This window comes from Amyelois transitella, chromosome 24 (genome assembly GCF_032362555.1).
Source record: "Amyelois transitella isolate CPQ chromosome 24, ilAmyTran1.1, whole genome shotgun sequence".
NCBI classification, from domain to species: domain Eukaryota; kingdom Metazoa; phylum Arthropoda; class Insecta; order Lepidoptera; family Pyralidae; genus Amyelois; species Amyelois transitella.
In genome coordinates this window covers 2,616,890-2,635,284 of record NC_083527.1, presented here as the reverse complement: position 1 = coordinate 2,635,284, position 18,395 = coordinate 2,616,890, and the positions used below count along the sequence as shown (strand labels likewise).

General features: G+C 36.6%; 1 protein-coding gene across 1 annotated transcript in view; it reads right to left on the bottom strand.

Moving 5' to 3' along the window:
- The window catches only part of LOC106135818 (inactive dipeptidyl peptidase 10), a 105,868-nt gene that overhangs the window by 23,558 nt on the left and 63,915 nt on the right, over positions 1 to 18,395 (bottom strand). Inside the window, exons 4-6 of the mRNA XM_060951164.1 lie at positions 11,440 to 11,534; positions 8,450 to 8,577; positions 3,283 to 3,512 (exon numbers count right to left, since the gene is read on the bottom strand). Of these exons, the coding sequence (XP_060807147.1) occupies positions 3,283 to 3,512; positions 8,450 to 8,577; positions 11,440 to 11,534 (453 nt within the window). The remainder of the gene's footprint in view (positions 1 to 3,282; positions 3,513 to 8,449; positions 8,578 to 11,439; positions 11,535 to 18,395) is intronic.

The window sequence follows — 18,395 nt, the reverse complement described above, 5'->3', positions numbered from 1 at the left end:
TGATTACAAAAATACCTAGAAAATCTACTCTCGTACTAAAACCTCACAAGTTAAATGACAGACATAATCTTAGTGATTAAGTTGCCACGAGTAGAACTTAAACTTGAAATGATTCTAATTAACTGAATGTTTCAAGTTGTCACTTGAACCTTACATCAAAGGAGTCATTTGAAATTTTCATTTTGTGCACAGAGCACAGAACAACCCGCCTTGAGTTTGTACCTACTAATCACGCTTTATGATTAAAACAATGTAATTTATGATTTTATGGGTCTTTAAACTGAAAACCAGTGGATTTAATAAAAAAACAATGAGACAAAGTGGATCTTTAAAAAAAATTTACTGACAGCGGATTTGAGTTCCTAAATCCATAGTAGCGGAGGGTGCTACTGGGAACACTTTAAGATGAGTGAGACGAGAGATAATTATCTCTCGTCTCACCTTAAATAGAATAATAGAATATTGTAAAAGTCAGCCAAGGGTAAGGCTTACATATAACATTGGGATTTTTCTTTTAGGCCATGGGCTAGCAACCTGTCACTATTTGAATCTCAGTTCTATCATTAAGTCATGTACGTGGCCTTTGTCTTTAACAAACTGTGGAGTCTGTCTATCTATGGATCTTGATTATATGAATGATTGTTCATCTTCAAGACCGCAGGCAAATGAGCACTACATGTCTGCAATAAATAATAATGTTTTAAGCAGGGCCTTTAAATAAATGTTAAAAATAAAGAAAAAAAAACAAATTAAGAATAATGCGGTACGATGAAAAAGAAAGATCTTACAAATCTCCTATTTAAACAGCCTTAGAAACAGAAATGGTTCTTGAAATCTGGCAACACAAGGTATTTCAAATGAAAGAGTATTGTAGCTGAAAAAGGGGAGTCATTTAGATAAAACTCTATAGGCGAGGAGCTAGCCATCATTTTTACTGAGATATTTTTTTGTTCTATTAACGGCGTTTGTGAGATTTAGTGACCTGGCATTTATTCGTAAAGTGAGATTAAAGCTTTAGGAAGGATTTATTTAGTCAAAAATGTTTTCTTTAAAGTTAAACTCGTCGAAAACAGTGCTAAAAAAAAGGTTGCCTGTAAATCTGTGCAATATTTTTTTCATGTATACATATAATAACTACTTTTAGTAGAAGATTTAACTAGGTTTCCAAGTCCATAGCAGAAATTTCGTATCTACTATATTAAAATAAAATGCATGGATAATTTAGGGATAAAATTTAGGCCTTCGTTTATCGGGGAAAAATTGTCGATATAGTGCTGAAAAGTAGAGTTTCAATGAAATATTTTGTTCCATTTTGTGTTCAAGTACAATGATACGTTTTCTGTATGTTCCGAGTGACACTATTAAATCACTATTGATATATTTATTTTTACAGACTTGACGCCTAATCACTTTTTCCCTTTAAAAGACCAAAAATCAAACGTAAGTTAACTGAATCACATTCAACTTACACATAGTTCATTAAACTTATTCAATTGAACTGTTACCGTTTATTTCTTTTTACATAAAGTAACATTAGCTCTCAGTCTATACAGGTACAATATCTCATTTACAACCAGCTTTAACAGAATAAAATGATCATTGCTTTCAGCCAGCGAGGAGTGTTTAAAGTGACCATTCCAACTTTTCTAGTTGTTATAAATGAGAGATAGGATTTGTGAGTTCCTGGAATGAGAGATATAACGACTTGCAATTTACAAAGCTTTCATGCAAACATATTTTTTAAAATTATACATTTGATTTTCAATCCGTCAAAAAGATTAATTATAACTTCAAAGTGGAGTAATGTAACAGTTAATTTTATTTATATACCTAATATACATGAAGACGAATGTATTTGTTATTGTTTTAAGTTTGTTATTCGATCTGGCAGTGTATAAATGGACAATGGAATTGATTTCATGCCATATTGCACCTATGATATCTAAGGGAAAGAGGTAGAGCCATGAGCATTATAAAAGAAGATTTGCCAATCTAATTGTGTGAATTAACCCTACCTACCTTATCAGCTCCTAAGTATCATATCTTAAATTTCCTTTATATCCTATTTTAGCGTAAGTAAAATGTTGCAATATCATCATTGAATTGAGAAACAGAAACGTGCTTTGAAACAAACCTTTCTCAATATGCTGACAGAGCAGAATATCCAGAGCTCAATATGCTGCAAAATAAGAATGATTTTCTACCTTTATACAACGAGCCAAGAACGCCATTTATGCACAGTATCGCCAGTGTCTTCGGTGAACAGGTTTTTTTCCTAGCAGTTGACTTTGATAGTGGCTGAATCATGGTTGGGTGAAAGTGCTCATTCCCCTTAGTGGCGCATTCAGTAGAAAGGGTAGTCCCTCTCTAGAAAAGTGGGCAGTATATTGTAATACCAGCACTAGGTGAGAGTGCTTATTCCACACACGGCTCAGACGATATCTGGACCACCTTCCATACACCAATTAAGGCGAGATTACATAGCTATCTCCTTAGCTCACCGTACATGCAGGGAAGGGAATAGGCAGCAGCGTCTTCCTAAAGAGCAGCCACAGGTTCATAGCTCGCGATGCTCGCTAATTGTAATTTTTAACCCTCCTCTCCCAAAAAAGGAGGTTGACCAAGTAATCAAATTCAAATTCAAAATTTTTATTCATAATTATAGGATACTATCTATACATCTATATATATTCAACTGCATAAATTTAACTGTTAAGTGATAATACATCTAAAGGATATTTAAAAACGTAAAAAGAAAAATTCAGTATATTTCAGAAAGTACGAAAAAAATAAAAGTATCAAAATCCACGATCCTAAATACGTAATATCACCCCGGCCGGCAGAAAAGCGACGCGTAAGATTCAGAGGTCAACGACACAATGCATTCAGCTGAGCGATCACGACAACTCTGTACTTTACTTGATTTTGATACTAGAAAAATAATTTATTTTTCAGATATTTATTTACATGTTTAGTTTCAAATTCTTTTTGTAATATTGGTCTTAATAAAGCGTGTGACGTAGTTTTTGAGAGATTTTAAATGTGAAAATGATGACGTTTAATTTAAATAAAAATAGGTTCAAACGGCTCAGAAGCATGGGTATAGTCTATGTTTAAAAGGATGCAGTTGTTTTAAATGTCACCCTGTATATCGCTCAATAATTGTCAAATCTTTTTTGTTTCACAACATCGGTTGATGCCAAATAAATTACTTAAAACTAAGTTTACTGCCGCTACCAAGGCGTCAGTGCAGAAGAAGAGGTAAATCAATAATAAACCTACCTTCGTACAACCAGTCAGGCACGCCATTGTGCACAGTCCCGGGCACGCCAGAGTCCGTGACGCGGTACCCGGTGGAGGACCTCGGCGCTGGTCGGTAGTATATGTCGTAGTCCTTCACCGTGATCAGACCGTGGCCTTTAGGAGTCCAGGTGGCAAGGAGAAGGTGTGGCCCTTCGGTGATCACGCCGCCGCCGACCTCGTCTGGCAATGGGGTTAGGGGGTAGGATTCCCTGTGAACAATGAAAAAAATATGTTTTATACACACTTCACTTCTTCACAGTGCCGTGTGGTTCCCGGCACCAATATAAAAAAGAATAGGACAACTCCATCTCATTTCCCGTGGATGTTGTAAGAGGCGACTAGGGGATAGGCTTTTATACTTAGGATTCTTATTTTAGGCGATGGACTACCAACCTGTCACTATTTGAATCTCTATTCTATCATAAAGCCAAACAGCTGAACGTGGCCCGTCAGTCTCTTCAGGACTGTTGGCCCTTTCTACCGCGCAAGGAATATAGACGTGACTATATGTATGTATGTATGTTCAACTCATTTGATGGCTGCATCCTCACCTCTGTTGCCCGGGTTTTGTTGAACTGGGTAAAACAAGTTTGGACACGATGCGACTACCGTTTGATAAAAACTGCAATGAAATAATATGTATTCACTCAGTCTGATTTTACGACATCCACAACGGCACAATCATTTTACGCCATATCTGAGGGCAAAATTGTAAAATTCTAATTCCATGCTTTAAGCACAAAAGCCCTCGTAGGTGTTGTCTAAAAGCGTCATTAGGTTAATGCATCAAGTAACTTTAATAACAAGATGCCGCTGTAACCATTAATATAATATTCCCGAGTGTAAAACATATTGTTGTGAAGTCATTAATTATAGGAAGTTTAGGAGACCTTTATAAATTTAATATCATATGTTACAAGGTGATATAATTCACACCTTTAGTATGAGGAGTATGTATAGGATTGCATAAAGTATCACACATTCATAAACCACGTCTTTATACCATACTGTACCATATAGTGCCGTGTGGTTCCCGGCACCAATAAAAAAATAGGACCACTCCATCTCGTTCCTATGGATGTCGTAAAAGGCGAATAAGGGATACGCTTAAAAACTTCGGATTCTTCTTTTAGGCGACGGGCTTGCAACCTGTCACTATTTGAATCTCAATTCTATCATAAAGCCAAACAGCTGAACGCGGCCTATCAGTCTTTTCAAGACTGTTGGCTCTGTCTACCCCGCAAGGGATATAGACGTGATTATATGTATGTATGTTATACCATACGAGGAAGTCAGAGTCAACATTCCATTCCAGCTTCAAGTTGATGAGCTTATTTGCCTTATCCTTAAATTACTTTTTCATATTTTTTTCCACCTTAATTGGGTGCAATTGCGCTTCTATTAGCACGGCATATACTCGGAATGCCGTGCAAGGCAACTCAACATCCTATGATTTTGTTTGTTTAAATAGAGGGCCATATTTCCCTGCCGTTGAATGTACAGTGATCTCCAAACCTCCATACACAAATTTTCATAGCAAATGTTCCCAAAGTTGTATATGGAATTTTGCAGGTGTACTGTACATTTTCCCTGTCTAACTTGTTAGTGAAATGAGCGTTATTTTAACCCACACACAAAGTCATTATCATTTAACGAATCCCTGTAGGCAGCATTTTGGACCCCAGACATAACCCGGCTTAACGAGTGGTACGTGAAATAACAAAACCTTCCCACGGAAACATAGAATAATTATAACACAGATATCGTAATATTGTAAGACAGTAGAAATGCCATATTTAAATATAACGAACCGTTGTCTGTATTTGAACAATTAATTAATTTACGAGTGTTTGATGGTTTTTAAAAACCCTTAAACAACATGAAAATAAATATAGAAACCGCCGTTCCTTGTTTAATAGAAAAAATGAAAGTTCCTGCCTTTTCTTACCAATTTACCACTTCTATAATCTTATATCTTTCTGAATTCTATGGAAGTGATACTTAAACACTGCGAAAATCGGTATTGCTAAATAAATTAAGAAAACTAGTATGCCATGTGGCTCCTGTGAAAAAGATGCGTGGTAGATAGTGGTGATGTTATAAAGTGCGGGAACCACACGGCATTTCTTTAAGGATCGTTTTTCAAATTCTATTCCATAGCCTCTGCCTACCCCCATGGGAAGCAGTCGTGATTTATATGTGTATTTGCAGATTGAGCTGTATCCGACGAGAGGGCAATCAATATCAGCTTTGAACAGTCTAAGGTCTGGGGGAGAAACCTAGTGGCAGCTATAATTAATCTTTTGATGGTAGATATAGGGAGCTTCCACATCTACTGAAAATTGTGTAATAAATACACCATACTATACATACCAATATCATAAATGCAAAAGTGTGTAACACTTTCACGAATAAACCTTAAGACCGTATTTTATTTTGTTTAAATACCGCCTAAGTACTCGAAACTATCCAAGGTTAAATCCTTAGGGACGAGAGCTGGTATACCTACTTGGTCAAAGGCACATCCTGGCTACTCTCCAGAGAGCTTCGGCTGTAACTATGACTAACGCTAGGAGGAAGAAGTGTACGATTATGTTGATGTGAATAGACCCCGGCGAATCTTACAATTTCATGGCCCAAAAGGCTTTGTTTCGAACAGATTAATCGTATACGAATTTAATTTAAAGTTAGCGTGTGAGATTCTGTGCTTGACGAATCTATTTGATGGGAATTAGATCGTTTCGGAAGCGGAGTGAATTTAATGAGTTCGCTGAAGATAGGACATTGTTTTGCATTTAATACATACATAAATACATAAAAATCACGCCTCTTTTCCGGAGGGGTAGGCAGAGAAGGATTTAATATACGTCTTTATACCTCGTACTTCACCGCACTGTCGTACTTTCGCGGTAGGCAGAGACATTCTTTTTTCCCTGCCACGTTACCTGCATACCTCTTTTTATTTGTAGCGGAAGCGATGTTTCGGGCTCGACCGACACAAAGGGAAGATCTACCACAAAGCTAGGTGTAATGCCTGGGGAACCGCGGATATTTTATTTTTCGTATGTTTTATGTTTTTTTACCAATTAAGTATATCATCTATGTATATTTAATTTTTACATTGTAAGTACGCGTTTAAACCAATGGAAAGATTAAATTTTACAAATTCCACGGGAACTTATTTACCGGGATGAAAAGTAACCTATGCCTTTCTCCAGACTATAATTTCAGAAGCAAAATGCAGGAAGAGTAAATAAAAAAAAACTTATTTTCGTAAGCACGTACTAGGTGCACATAAAAGCCAAATACGAGTAGTATCTGCAACTATGTATTACATTTTTATTAAATTGAAAAATAACTTCGGCAAAAATGCCGCGACTAACTTTTATGCAAATCGTTCCGTCTTCCATTTCTAGCTACTAGGCCAACATAGCGCGAAAGAAGGAATTTTAAGTAGGCTTCGCTGTTTGATGCGGAAACTTCACGCTTCATAAACGTCTGTTTTATGGGAGGATACAAGATGGGACGACCTACATAAATGGATTTTTGAATAGGTTCCGTATAAGTTCAAGAATTCAAATGTTTTTAAAAGGTACGTACCATACCATTTTTATAAACCGTATGGTACATTTATAAACTTAAGATTCTTTTTTTAAACTATGGGCTAGCAATGTTTTTTTTTTAATGTCATATCCATCAGTAACCCATTTCGAGGCTATTAGCTCTCTTGGGTGATGGAGACGTGACATTGTATGTACTATTAAGAGTAAAAAATATGGTGCTTTATCCTATAATATTCAGCAGCTTGTAAATTTACAAGCTGCTGAATATTATTAATGTAATTACATCTAGTTAATGTAATTACATTAACTAGTTTTGGTTGTAGGCAACAAGCAAAATGTTATATTCCTTTCAGAGTTTGTGCACGCGGTATTGAAATAAATTTTAAATTAACATCCTCTATTTCATAATAGTGTAGGGTTAACTCGGTTATTTGTATAGCAACATCGTTAGCACTATAGAATTCTGAACAAAAAGGTCCGAGGTCGAAAGCGGATGTTAAAAGACTACATTTAAATATTACAGGAATAAAAAAGTAGTAAACAAAAGAAGGCTTTGTCCTCATTCAGCTTTGTGTTGTGAACAAACTGTGTTGGTAACAGATATTTGAATAGCTGTATTGATTTTACGGTAAGAGAAAACATCGTGAGGAAACCTGCACGTTCAGTTCAACTGGATGTGTCACAATGATCAAAACTAGGTTAGATTGTGATGCAAGGTTGCGGAGGGCTGAAGGAAGTCGCTCCTTGTGAAGACCTAACCTGAGAAATTTTCTTCCTCCTAGTAAGACCTGGTGACACCCTCGAGATGTCATTGATTTTTAGCAGACTAACTAACGGTTACTAACTAACGAAACGAGCAGGACAAAACATAATGCACTTCGGCTACTTGATTTCAAACATTGTTCCATTTTCACTAGGGATGTGACTAAAACTTATGTTCTAACATCGGTAACAAATAGAAATGAATGTGCGAATTGGCTAAGGCCCCACACGGTGTCGTGGTATATATGTCTGTTCATGTACAAATAGCTCAATTGGAACCCCAACCACGGAGCCCTCATGCCGTGACGTCATTTACTTGGCGAATTACCGCCGTCTCCACGTCAAATGTCACTTTTAGTCTGCGACAGTTTAGTGTAGAATAGTTTTATATGGATGGGGAAGAAATTTTTTATCACGGTTTTTTTTTGTAAATGAAAACGTTGGAAGGAGGAAGCTGGGAGGAACTTACCTTGATTAAATTGGGGACGTCCTGGTAAAGGTTGGCCCAAAAGTACCCAAAAAACTGTGCTGACAAACTTTCATGAAGAGAGTGATGAATGTGTATGAATCGAAAGAAGTATGCAGGGATCGTGGAAAGATGTAGTCTCTGTTTACCCTTCCGGGAAAGAGTCGTGTTTTTTGTATTTACTGGAAAACGTCCATGGCCTTACCCGCTTAATATTCATTAACGTTCCCGTGGGAATTTCGGTAACTCCTCTTTTAGTGCTGCCCTTGAGCACAAGGGAATCCCAACCCCAAAGGAATCTTCATCTATGGAAAGATATGTACATGTAGATATAAATATAAAAAAGGCTACTCACGTGGTCAGTATGTCATAGACGGTGTACCGAGCCAGGTAGGAGTACCGGTGGAGTTTGCGGAGGTTCTGCGCCAGAAGCAGGAACCGGCGATCGGCCGACACGGAGAAAGACGCTGGTTCTAAAACCCTCTGAAACAATAAAAATATTTTTTGTAATTGATCCTCGCATTTTTTGAGTACTTAAGCTGGGTCAAGATAATTACTCTTTTACACTAGAAAATAAAATCCTTTTTGGTGGGTTGTTTTGTGACGTCATTGGAAAGAGTTGACGGTCGCCAAGGTATAACTGTAAATTCCGGAGCGGACCAACATATTTATACTGTTTTAAAACTGGCGACACTTCTAAATTGTATTTAAGTATGTAAATGATAAAAAAATAACAATATTATACAGTCTGGCAACGACGTGCATAGTGTGTCATCAGTCAATTAAATGACTATCAGCTCTATCTACCCCGTAAGAGATGAAGACGTTATATAATGTTTGTATGCAGAAAATATATTTTTTTTTGTTATTTAGGTAGAATTATGAATGTAGATGAAGCGAAAAAAGTATGCAGGGATCGTGACAAGAGGAACGAAGTAATCTCTCTCTACTGCTCTGGAAAAAGCGTGTTTTTATGTAATAAAGATAGGTTTTTACACATTGCATGTTGCATGCCCTATGTCGTGAGTAGCATTAACATTTGCGGTTAAAATACCAGAAAATGCACTTAATGGTATTGGAATCATGTCCAATGTAGTATATTCACGGCTTTATCCCTTATGAGGTGGACAGAGCCAACAGTCTCGGAAAAATTGAAATTTCGCGTTCAGCTGTATGGTAAATTGAGATTTAAACAGGGACAGAATGATAGTCTAATTTTAAGCTTAGCTGCTTGGGCGATGTTCTAGCATACATTCAATCACGTCTTTATCCCTTACGGGATAAACAGAGCATACAGTTTCGCAAAGACTATTCAGCTGTATGGGCAAATGGTGGAATCGAGATTCAAATACTGACAGGCTAGCCCATCGCCTAAAAGAAGAATCCCAAGTATAATAGCCAATGCCTTAGTGGCTTTTTAAGACATCTATGGGAAAGAGATGGAGTGGTCCTACTCTAAAGTGCCGGAAACCACACGACACTAATTGCTATGACTATGACACGACTGTGTGCTAGCAACCTGTCACAATATCCGAATCTCAATTGCATCAAACGTGGCCTTTCACAAATTTTAAGACTGTCGTCCCTGACTACCCTATATGTGTAAAAGGTATGTAGATATAGATTCACAAGACAGTCGATACATAAATACTCAAGTCAATAATTCAGACACCAGAATAATTTAGGCTTATTGATGATAATTAAATATTGATGATAAAAATACAGTTCGTAATTACTAATTCTACGTTCGCATGTCAGACACAGAACACGACTAAACCAAAATAGTATTGTTATTATCTTCAAACACGTCATTGGCTAGATTTCAAAAAAACCCTAGCCAAGTGCAAGACGAACTCGCGCATCAAGGGTTCCGTATCATCCCAATTCACATTTACAAATGCGAAAATCGGTTAAGTAAACCTACCATATATCCAAATGTAAAATTTATAAATCCAATGTTTTGGATTGTGTATTTATATCTCAGTCAGAAATCTGTTCCGTTTTATGACTAGAAAAATCAAGGCAGTCTAGGCCAAAGTTAAACAATGAACCAATAATGTCTAGGTAAAATGGAGTTTCCCAATATTGGACGTCGACGGGATTATAAATTGATGTCCAGCCAACAAGTGGCAAGGCAGTAGTGATGGGATTATTTTTACGAAATATCACACGGCATATATTTGGGGTGAAATACATTTTTTGTATGTAGGAGTATGTATAATTTTAATGCGATAACTTTCGTAAAATTAGTCTGATTTTGATGCAATTTAAAATGTGTGTAGGATCTGTTAAAAGATTTTTTAAGTTCGTAGTTTTTTGTGATATTCAAAATTTTGTGAAAATATGAAGTGTTCGCGAGGCTAAATAAGGTATTCGTCTTTAGAGAGATGAAGACGTGACCGGGACTAACGCCACGAGGAATATAACATTATCTGGCCCAGGAGCACCAGAGAAATAAATTAATTACTTTCAATCAAGTGGCAAACTTAATTAAAAGTAATTAACGACATAAAATATCGAAAATCAAGGCTGGACATTGACCTCGATGAAGGTAGAAGTTTGTTATGGTTTTGGTTTGCCATATGTTATATAGGCATATGATTACATTGTGTCGTTAGTGATTTAGATTATTAGTTAGTTTAGATTATTCCATCTACACTAAGTAAATCCAACTCAATACCAGAGTTTGTAAGTTTGTTAATCTTTCACGCAAGATCTTCTGGACGGATTTTGATAGAATTTGGTGCAACTCGAATAACGTAATTAATACTTTTTATCCCAAAATTCCTACGGGAGCGAAGTCCCCGGAGCACAGCTTGTATTATACATGCGAGAGTCAAAAATGCTTATGTGCTAAATAAACAGCCCGGACGAATGTTAGTCTTTTATCATAACTATAGATCAGTAAATCTAACTTTATAGACAAAAAAATAACCCAATAACTAAGACATAGATTTATTGCTTAAATATTAACGCTTCAAGTGGAATGTTGAAAACACAATGATTTAATAGCTTTGATAGAGACGGCAGGCCATCCCTCAGCCTCGCTCCATTGCGCCTCTTATATATCGAGTGGCCGGCCATTCTGTCTACATAAATAAATGTAGCAGCTCTATGGTCACGAGATCGTTTATATAAGTTCTGTTCAATTAAGGGAAGGGCTCTTTAGTTTGGGATTCTTCTTTTAAGCGGTGGGCTAGCAACCTGTCACTTTTGAATCTCAATTCCGACACATACAGCTGAACGTGACTTATATGTCTTTTCAAGACTGTTTACTCTGTCTATCCCGCAAGGGATATAGACGTCATTATATGCATGTATGAAGGCTAATAAAACATAACTTACGAATGTAGTATTAGGCATGAGCGTCTTCGAAGTCTGGTTGGCTGCAAACATCAGGCTTATGCCGCCCGACGCGTCTCTATACACGTATTCATCTCCTGCAACAAAAAATAAGTATATTGTTTATTAAAAGCCTTTATAAACGCCACACTTCTTCCTCCTGGTTTTAGTCTCGGTAACATCCTCAATTTTCTGAAGAGAAGCCCGGAGTGCGCCTTTATGACCATGATCCGTTATGACCATGATCCTGAATTGTGCCATGTGGTTCCCGGCATCAATACAAAAAAGAATAGGACCACTCCATCTCTTTCCCATGGATGTCGTAAAAGGCGACTAAGGGATAGGCTTATAAAATCCTTTTTTAGGCGATGGGCTAGCAACCTGTCACTATTTGGATCTCAATTCCATCATTTAGTCGAGCAGCTGAACGTGGCCATTCAGTCTTTTCGGGACTATTGGCTCTGTCTACCCCGTAAGGGATATAGACGTGACTATATGTATGTATGTATGTATCCTGAATTGGGTGGGGTCAAGTTACATCTGACCTCCGGAATTTTTGCAGGGGAACCAAAGTAAAGTGGGTTTCTTATCCAGTTACCTCAATGTGGAGGGCGAGGTAGGAATTGAGCCTGTGCCACAGGCATTACTTGCATATTGACCATTCGCATACCGACACTAGTTATTAAAAACACACAAACATCACGTCCTTATCCCTTGCGGGGTAGACAGAGCCCACAATCTCGGCTAAAGCTTTACCTGAACATGTTTGGAATGGAATAATATACTATGAGGTCATAAAAACTTGACTTTGTAGATGAAATCAACATTGTTTATTACCTTTTACGCTGGAAATTGGCACTCTCCCAAAAAAACTACAAAAAGAACAAGTTAGTGCCGACATAACCCGTCCAATTTACATAGTCCAATATAGTGTTGACGCTAGATAGCGTTTCGATAGATTGTCGATAGTTTTAGGAAAACCAATCGTAATTAGCGATAATGTCAAAATATCGATGGTATTGCACTGTATGTTTACGTCAACAATCCATAGCATCGATCGTTAATCTAATTAGCGGTCCGCTACGGCTTCCCCCATAGTATATACATAGCTTAAAACACCCTCGAATAATGTTCGCGTTCACGTTTATGTTCACCATTTTAACGTCCAAAGAATTTTCATGATCGGTTCAGTTTTTCCGAAGATTAACCCTTAAAAATCATTTAAGTTAGAAATTTTACCTTTTATTAATAATATAAGTAAAGATTTCGGAGCTTATCGGTACCATCGATAGTATAAATTGTCTATTCAAGGAATAAATGATTATGATTAATCGTCATCACTTCGGTTATATCGATAGTATTGTTCTTTTTGGTTTTCATTACTTTCGGAATACTAGATGATGGGCAAGCAACCTGTCACTATTTGAATCTCAATTCTATCATCAAGACAAAAAGCTGAACATGGCCTATCAGTCTTTTGAAGAATGTTGGCTCTGTCTACCCCGTATGGAATATAGACGTGACGATATGTATGTATTACTTTCGGTATCGATAGTATCGGCACTATCAATAATATTGCTTTTCCTAAACCTATCCATAGTATATCTTGATTTCCGAGGCCTACTATCTGAAACTGTCGATAGTTCGGCAACACTAGCTCAGTTACTGTAACGAGACTATCGTGTGGGTTGCCATAACAAATTAATGTCGATACCAATTCGTGTACAATAAAAGGTTACTGATAAAAAATTCAATGCAATCAATGGAAGTGGGTTCTGTGGAGTTATATTGTCTGGAACGTAAGAGTTGAGTTTGTTGAAGTTCGAAGGATTTCAATTCAGCGTTTTTATTTATTCGCTAGATGATTGATGCCCACGACTTTGTTCGAGTGGTAGAACGATTTTTATTAAGGTGTACATACATACATATAGTCACGTCAAGATTCCCCGCAAGGGATATAGACGTAACTACCTACGGGATACGGAAACTTGCGGGGTAGACAGAGACAAAAGTCTCGAAAATACCGATAGGCCACGTTCAGCTGTTTGGCTTAATGATAAAAATGGAGATTAAAATAGAGATAGGTAGCTAGCCCATCGCCTAAAAATAGAATTACAAGTTTTTGTTATTGTGTCATTTCTATATTTCTTATAGTTAAGCTGGACCATCATGGCGCTGCATCAGGAGTTCCATAATTGCGATTTTTGTTCTTAGGCCTTTAGGCTTTTCGAGACCGTTGGCTCTGTCTATCCCGTAGGACGTGATTATATGTATGTATATATTAAGTGTAGACTTTTACACGTTACTGTACATCTCAAGCAACTGGATGGACCGGCCTGAAGGCATAAAGATAAGATTCTAAGGACTCACCACGATTTTATGACGTACATGAAATTTCCCGAAGGACAGATTTACTATGATAACATGGTCCGCCCCTATGAATTACAGGACACTTATGACCACGCCTCTTTCCCGGAGGGGTAGGCAGAAACTAAATCTTTCCACTTGCCTTTCCCTGTTCATCCGCTTGATTCATGTTCGTGACTTCCGGTGTGTGGCTTATGTTTGTTTTTTATTTATAATTAAGCTGTTTAATGTAAATATACTCGTAAATCAATAATAAATACAGATAGAAGACTTAACTTCTCTTTATAACCCAAAGGTTGTCTGTCAGATAATGCATTTAACACTGTCCGCCCATTGTATCAACATTATTTGTACAATAAAGTTTAAATAAAAAGACATCATCATCCATCATCATCTCCATCACCTTCTGCTCCCGTAGCATGACAACCCGTTTTTATCGCGTGAAAAAACTATCTCTGTTTCGCTTATTATTATGACGTGAAAGAAGACAGCGATAATTTTTCGCGCGATATAACGGCATTGCGCGTACCACGCTACGGGGCTGGAGTTTGACCCAGCTGCATCTTAAATTTTCCGGTACGGAGTCAGAGGTACATAAATTACCACGATCCCCGATAGGGTGAGGTTTTAATACGAATCTACATCGTCTTACCTCCGCAATCTTTGCAGGGGAATTTAACCCATATTGGATCATGGCTACATATCCAGTTACCTAAACATGCTGGTTTCCTCATGATAATTTCCGTCTTCGTCAGAGCATTGGTTAGCAGTCAAACTAATTCATAAAATATTCCTTAATTTATAACCGTGGTAGAATTTGAATATCACGCTCTTTAGTCGATGCACATGTTACGTTCGTAAACAAGATTACAAAACAATGGATTCGTCAACATTGATCAAAGGGCAAATTGAAACAAACAGACAATCATATTGAATGTATATACAGAACTGAATCCAATTAAAGTACTGACGGGACCCATGCGGGAAAATGTGCTGGAAAAAACAATTAGCAATAGTTGCCCATGTGGACAATTTAATTCTCATAAATGTTGAGAAATACGACTAAGGGAATAACATTCGTGAAATGCAAGCTCTCATGCTAGTCGCGAAGCGAAAGGTAAACATTAATGTGTACCAGCTGCTTCTCTCCCGCGCAGATTGTAAAAATCAATCAAGATAAAGGCTTTTAAAATTAGGACCCTTCTATGGGCTACGAACATGTCGCTATTTCAATCTCGATGCCATCATTAAACCATTCAGACTCCGTTAAGGATTGAGATGTGATATATGGAGGCATGCATGTGAATAATAATTTGTGATTCGCCCAATTAAGGTATTTCTCCTAAACACACTTTGGTCTTGTCACATTAGATCGTAGTGTTTTACTCTTTTTCAATTATTTACAAAATCAGACTCAAAATTAAGATGTTAAATGTATATTTTACCACAGGGGACTTTAAACCCATTTAATAGATGTTAAATTGCAATGAATTTGGGCGAATGCTGCTGTGTAACGATACCCTGTAGGCGGAAAAAAATACGTAATCCTAAAACCTTTTGCAATTCGCTAGATAAGTTTAACTGAATTGGAAAATACGGGAGAGCATTTTGTCTGTGCACGCATGGCGCCATCTATTTATTGCGTAAGGCAATTTTGAGAGAAGGGTAGGCTTAGGGTACGTGCAGCATGTCGCCGACTCCGTACGACTTCGGTCGTACCGATTCGGAGCGAACGTGCATTAGTAAACGGCCCCGACTAGCGGTTGTACCTGCAATGTCGTGATTATATGTGTGTCTGTCTGCTTAGGCATAATCTAGCTTACCACCAGGCAGATTAAGGTTTAACGCACTCAAATTATTACATAAAAAAATAAAACCAAGAAAGACTTTTTTATTTTACGGTTTCACCGTCATTGCTCTTCCTCGCTAACAGCGTTTGTTAGCAATTACTCGCCCGTATTGTATCACCTCGAGGTCAACGACGCGTGAGTATCCCGTTCTTAATTATTCAGTCGTCGCTAAACAGCTTAGCTATTTTCGTGCCGGTCACCGCTTTAACGAGGCCAGGTTCTGTCCTAGTATAATAGGGAACGCTTAGATAGTTCGGTCATATTCAGAGAATGAATGAAAGGTGCTTGAATGAAAAGAGATAGACATCACTAATAATATGTAATAAGCATCAATTCTATCATTAAGCCAAACAGCTGAATACGGCTAAACAGTCTTTTCAAGACTGTCTACCCCGCAAGGGATTTAGACGTAACGTCTTGAAAAGACTGAAAGGCCACGTTCAGCTATTTGACTTATGATGAAATTGAGATTCAAATACCGACAGGTTACCACCCAATACTAAGAGAAGGGCTGTTCTCTTAGTTTTTTACGACATCCATGGGAAGTGGAATGATAATATTCTAGTGTCGGGAACCACACGACACCTGTAATCAGTATTTGGAAATATTTTCTTAAAGCTTTTTGTTCTTCCCCTTAGTTGCATCTCCATCTCACTGGAGAGGAGGCCGGGGTGTGCTTTTTTCACCAAATGAAAGAAGATTAACACAGAGCGTCGTTCGTCAAACCGTGAAGATGCCCCATTAAAATTGCAAGTTCTGACGGGAATCGCTTCCTGTAAAAATCTAACTTACCCAATTCAAGATTATGGTCCAAGCAATGTGAAAGTTTAAAATCAGTGATAAAATTCTTTTAACAGTTTTCATACTGGCCATTATCAAAATAACTTTAGCAATTAAAGAAAACTTATGGCCTAGTGAATGGTAGTTTAAGTTCTGAGTTTGAACCGCAGATGCAATCAATGAGACTGTACTAAATCAGTTTTTGTGAAAGATAATGCGAAAATATAATAGAGAGAATTTTAATACAGTTTTTAATTAGTTATGTAGCTACTAATTTAAAAAAGCTGTTCTTGGTCTAAAAATAATATGATAGTTTATTATTTTGTATTGAGGTCACACTTATTTCTATTCTACTATTTCTTTATTTTATGATATTTTGCAATATAAAAAAAAATATTAAACGATATTTTATATTGTTCAATATGCTGCATACTCGTACAATTCCTATGTAAAATTAATTTCTGTTAAATAAATAAAATTTTCTGTAAATAAAGTTAATTATATCAATCGTAACAATTCGATTGCATTAAAACGTTTCCCATTAAATTATACGAGTACATTACGAGTATGCATTGCATTCCCTTTAAAGCTCGGAATACAAAGTTCTAAAAAAGGAAACAAAATCGGGCGATAAATTAATCTGCCCGCAAACTCTTTTATTGCGTACAAAACTAAGCCACACATTAAAGAATATATAGATTCGACTCCACAGGAAAACTACGTGGAAAATAAGGAAATTTTTATCTGGGATCTTTTTACTTCTCCCGAAAGATTCTGGAAATATTCAATTAGCGAACATTTTCATGCACAATAGTTTCGGACGTAAGTTGTCTTTTTTGTTACTCAGTAACAAAATAATCACTGGTTTTGCTATACAAAATAGTTCTTAATATTACAAAATTTTATTATTGGATTCCTCTTTTAGGCGATGGGCTAGCAACCTGTCACTATTTGAATCGCAATTCTATCATATAATATATGTATATATAAAAATAGATAGAGTGAAAAGCAGTATTCTTATCCTAAAAGCCGTTTTTTTATCTACCAATTATTGTGAAACCTCCATGTTCTCTTTATTTTCTGCATGAGAATGGAATGGTTACAGAGAACGTGGAGAACACATAAATAACCGATTACTATATTGCGGAAAGTTTTTAGCTGTATTTGTACAGGACATTTTATAAAGCTGTGTGTACACCGGGACAAAAAATAGGGTTCCATAGTCTTTGACTGTTTTATTAGGATTTTTATTTGCTAAACAAGGAATGTTGAGGAGATTTTCAGTAAAAAAGTTTAAAGTAAAGGCCACGCGAGGCGTAACGTGTATCGTTATAAAATTTTTAATTTGAGGATTTTATAGAATTATGAATAAATGATGCAAAAATCTACCACACTATTATAAAAATAATAATATCAATCTTATATGAAAAATAAATGGAAAATAATTTAATGGCTGGATAAAGGCATGAAAATGAACAATATTCTCTTTTTCTATTCACAAACATCTAAAGAAGTGAGATATGTGTTAAAATAAAATGTCATTTTAATGCTACTAAAAGCTTTGAAGTGAATCGTAAACGTGACATCAAAGCTGTTTACTGTTTAGTGTGTGGAAACTCGTAAACACGTTTGACTGGGTACCGAGTTTTATAATAAAAAGTGTTAACATCGCCGCAGAAATATCTTCATAAGATGGAAAAATAAAATATTGCAAAGAATATTTGTATTCACATAATTAGATAAAGGAATCTTAATTTACAAGTATGTAATACCTATATATAAAGAAAGATGTAAAATTGAAATTAAAAAGAAACAAAAACGTAAATAACACATTCACATACTCGTATCAGTTTTTATCTCTTACAGCGTAGACAGGATACAGTTACATAATCTTAAGCACTCAATTCGCCTGAATGGCTCAATGATTGAATTGTGATAAAGTGATTGCCATTGCATTGCCAC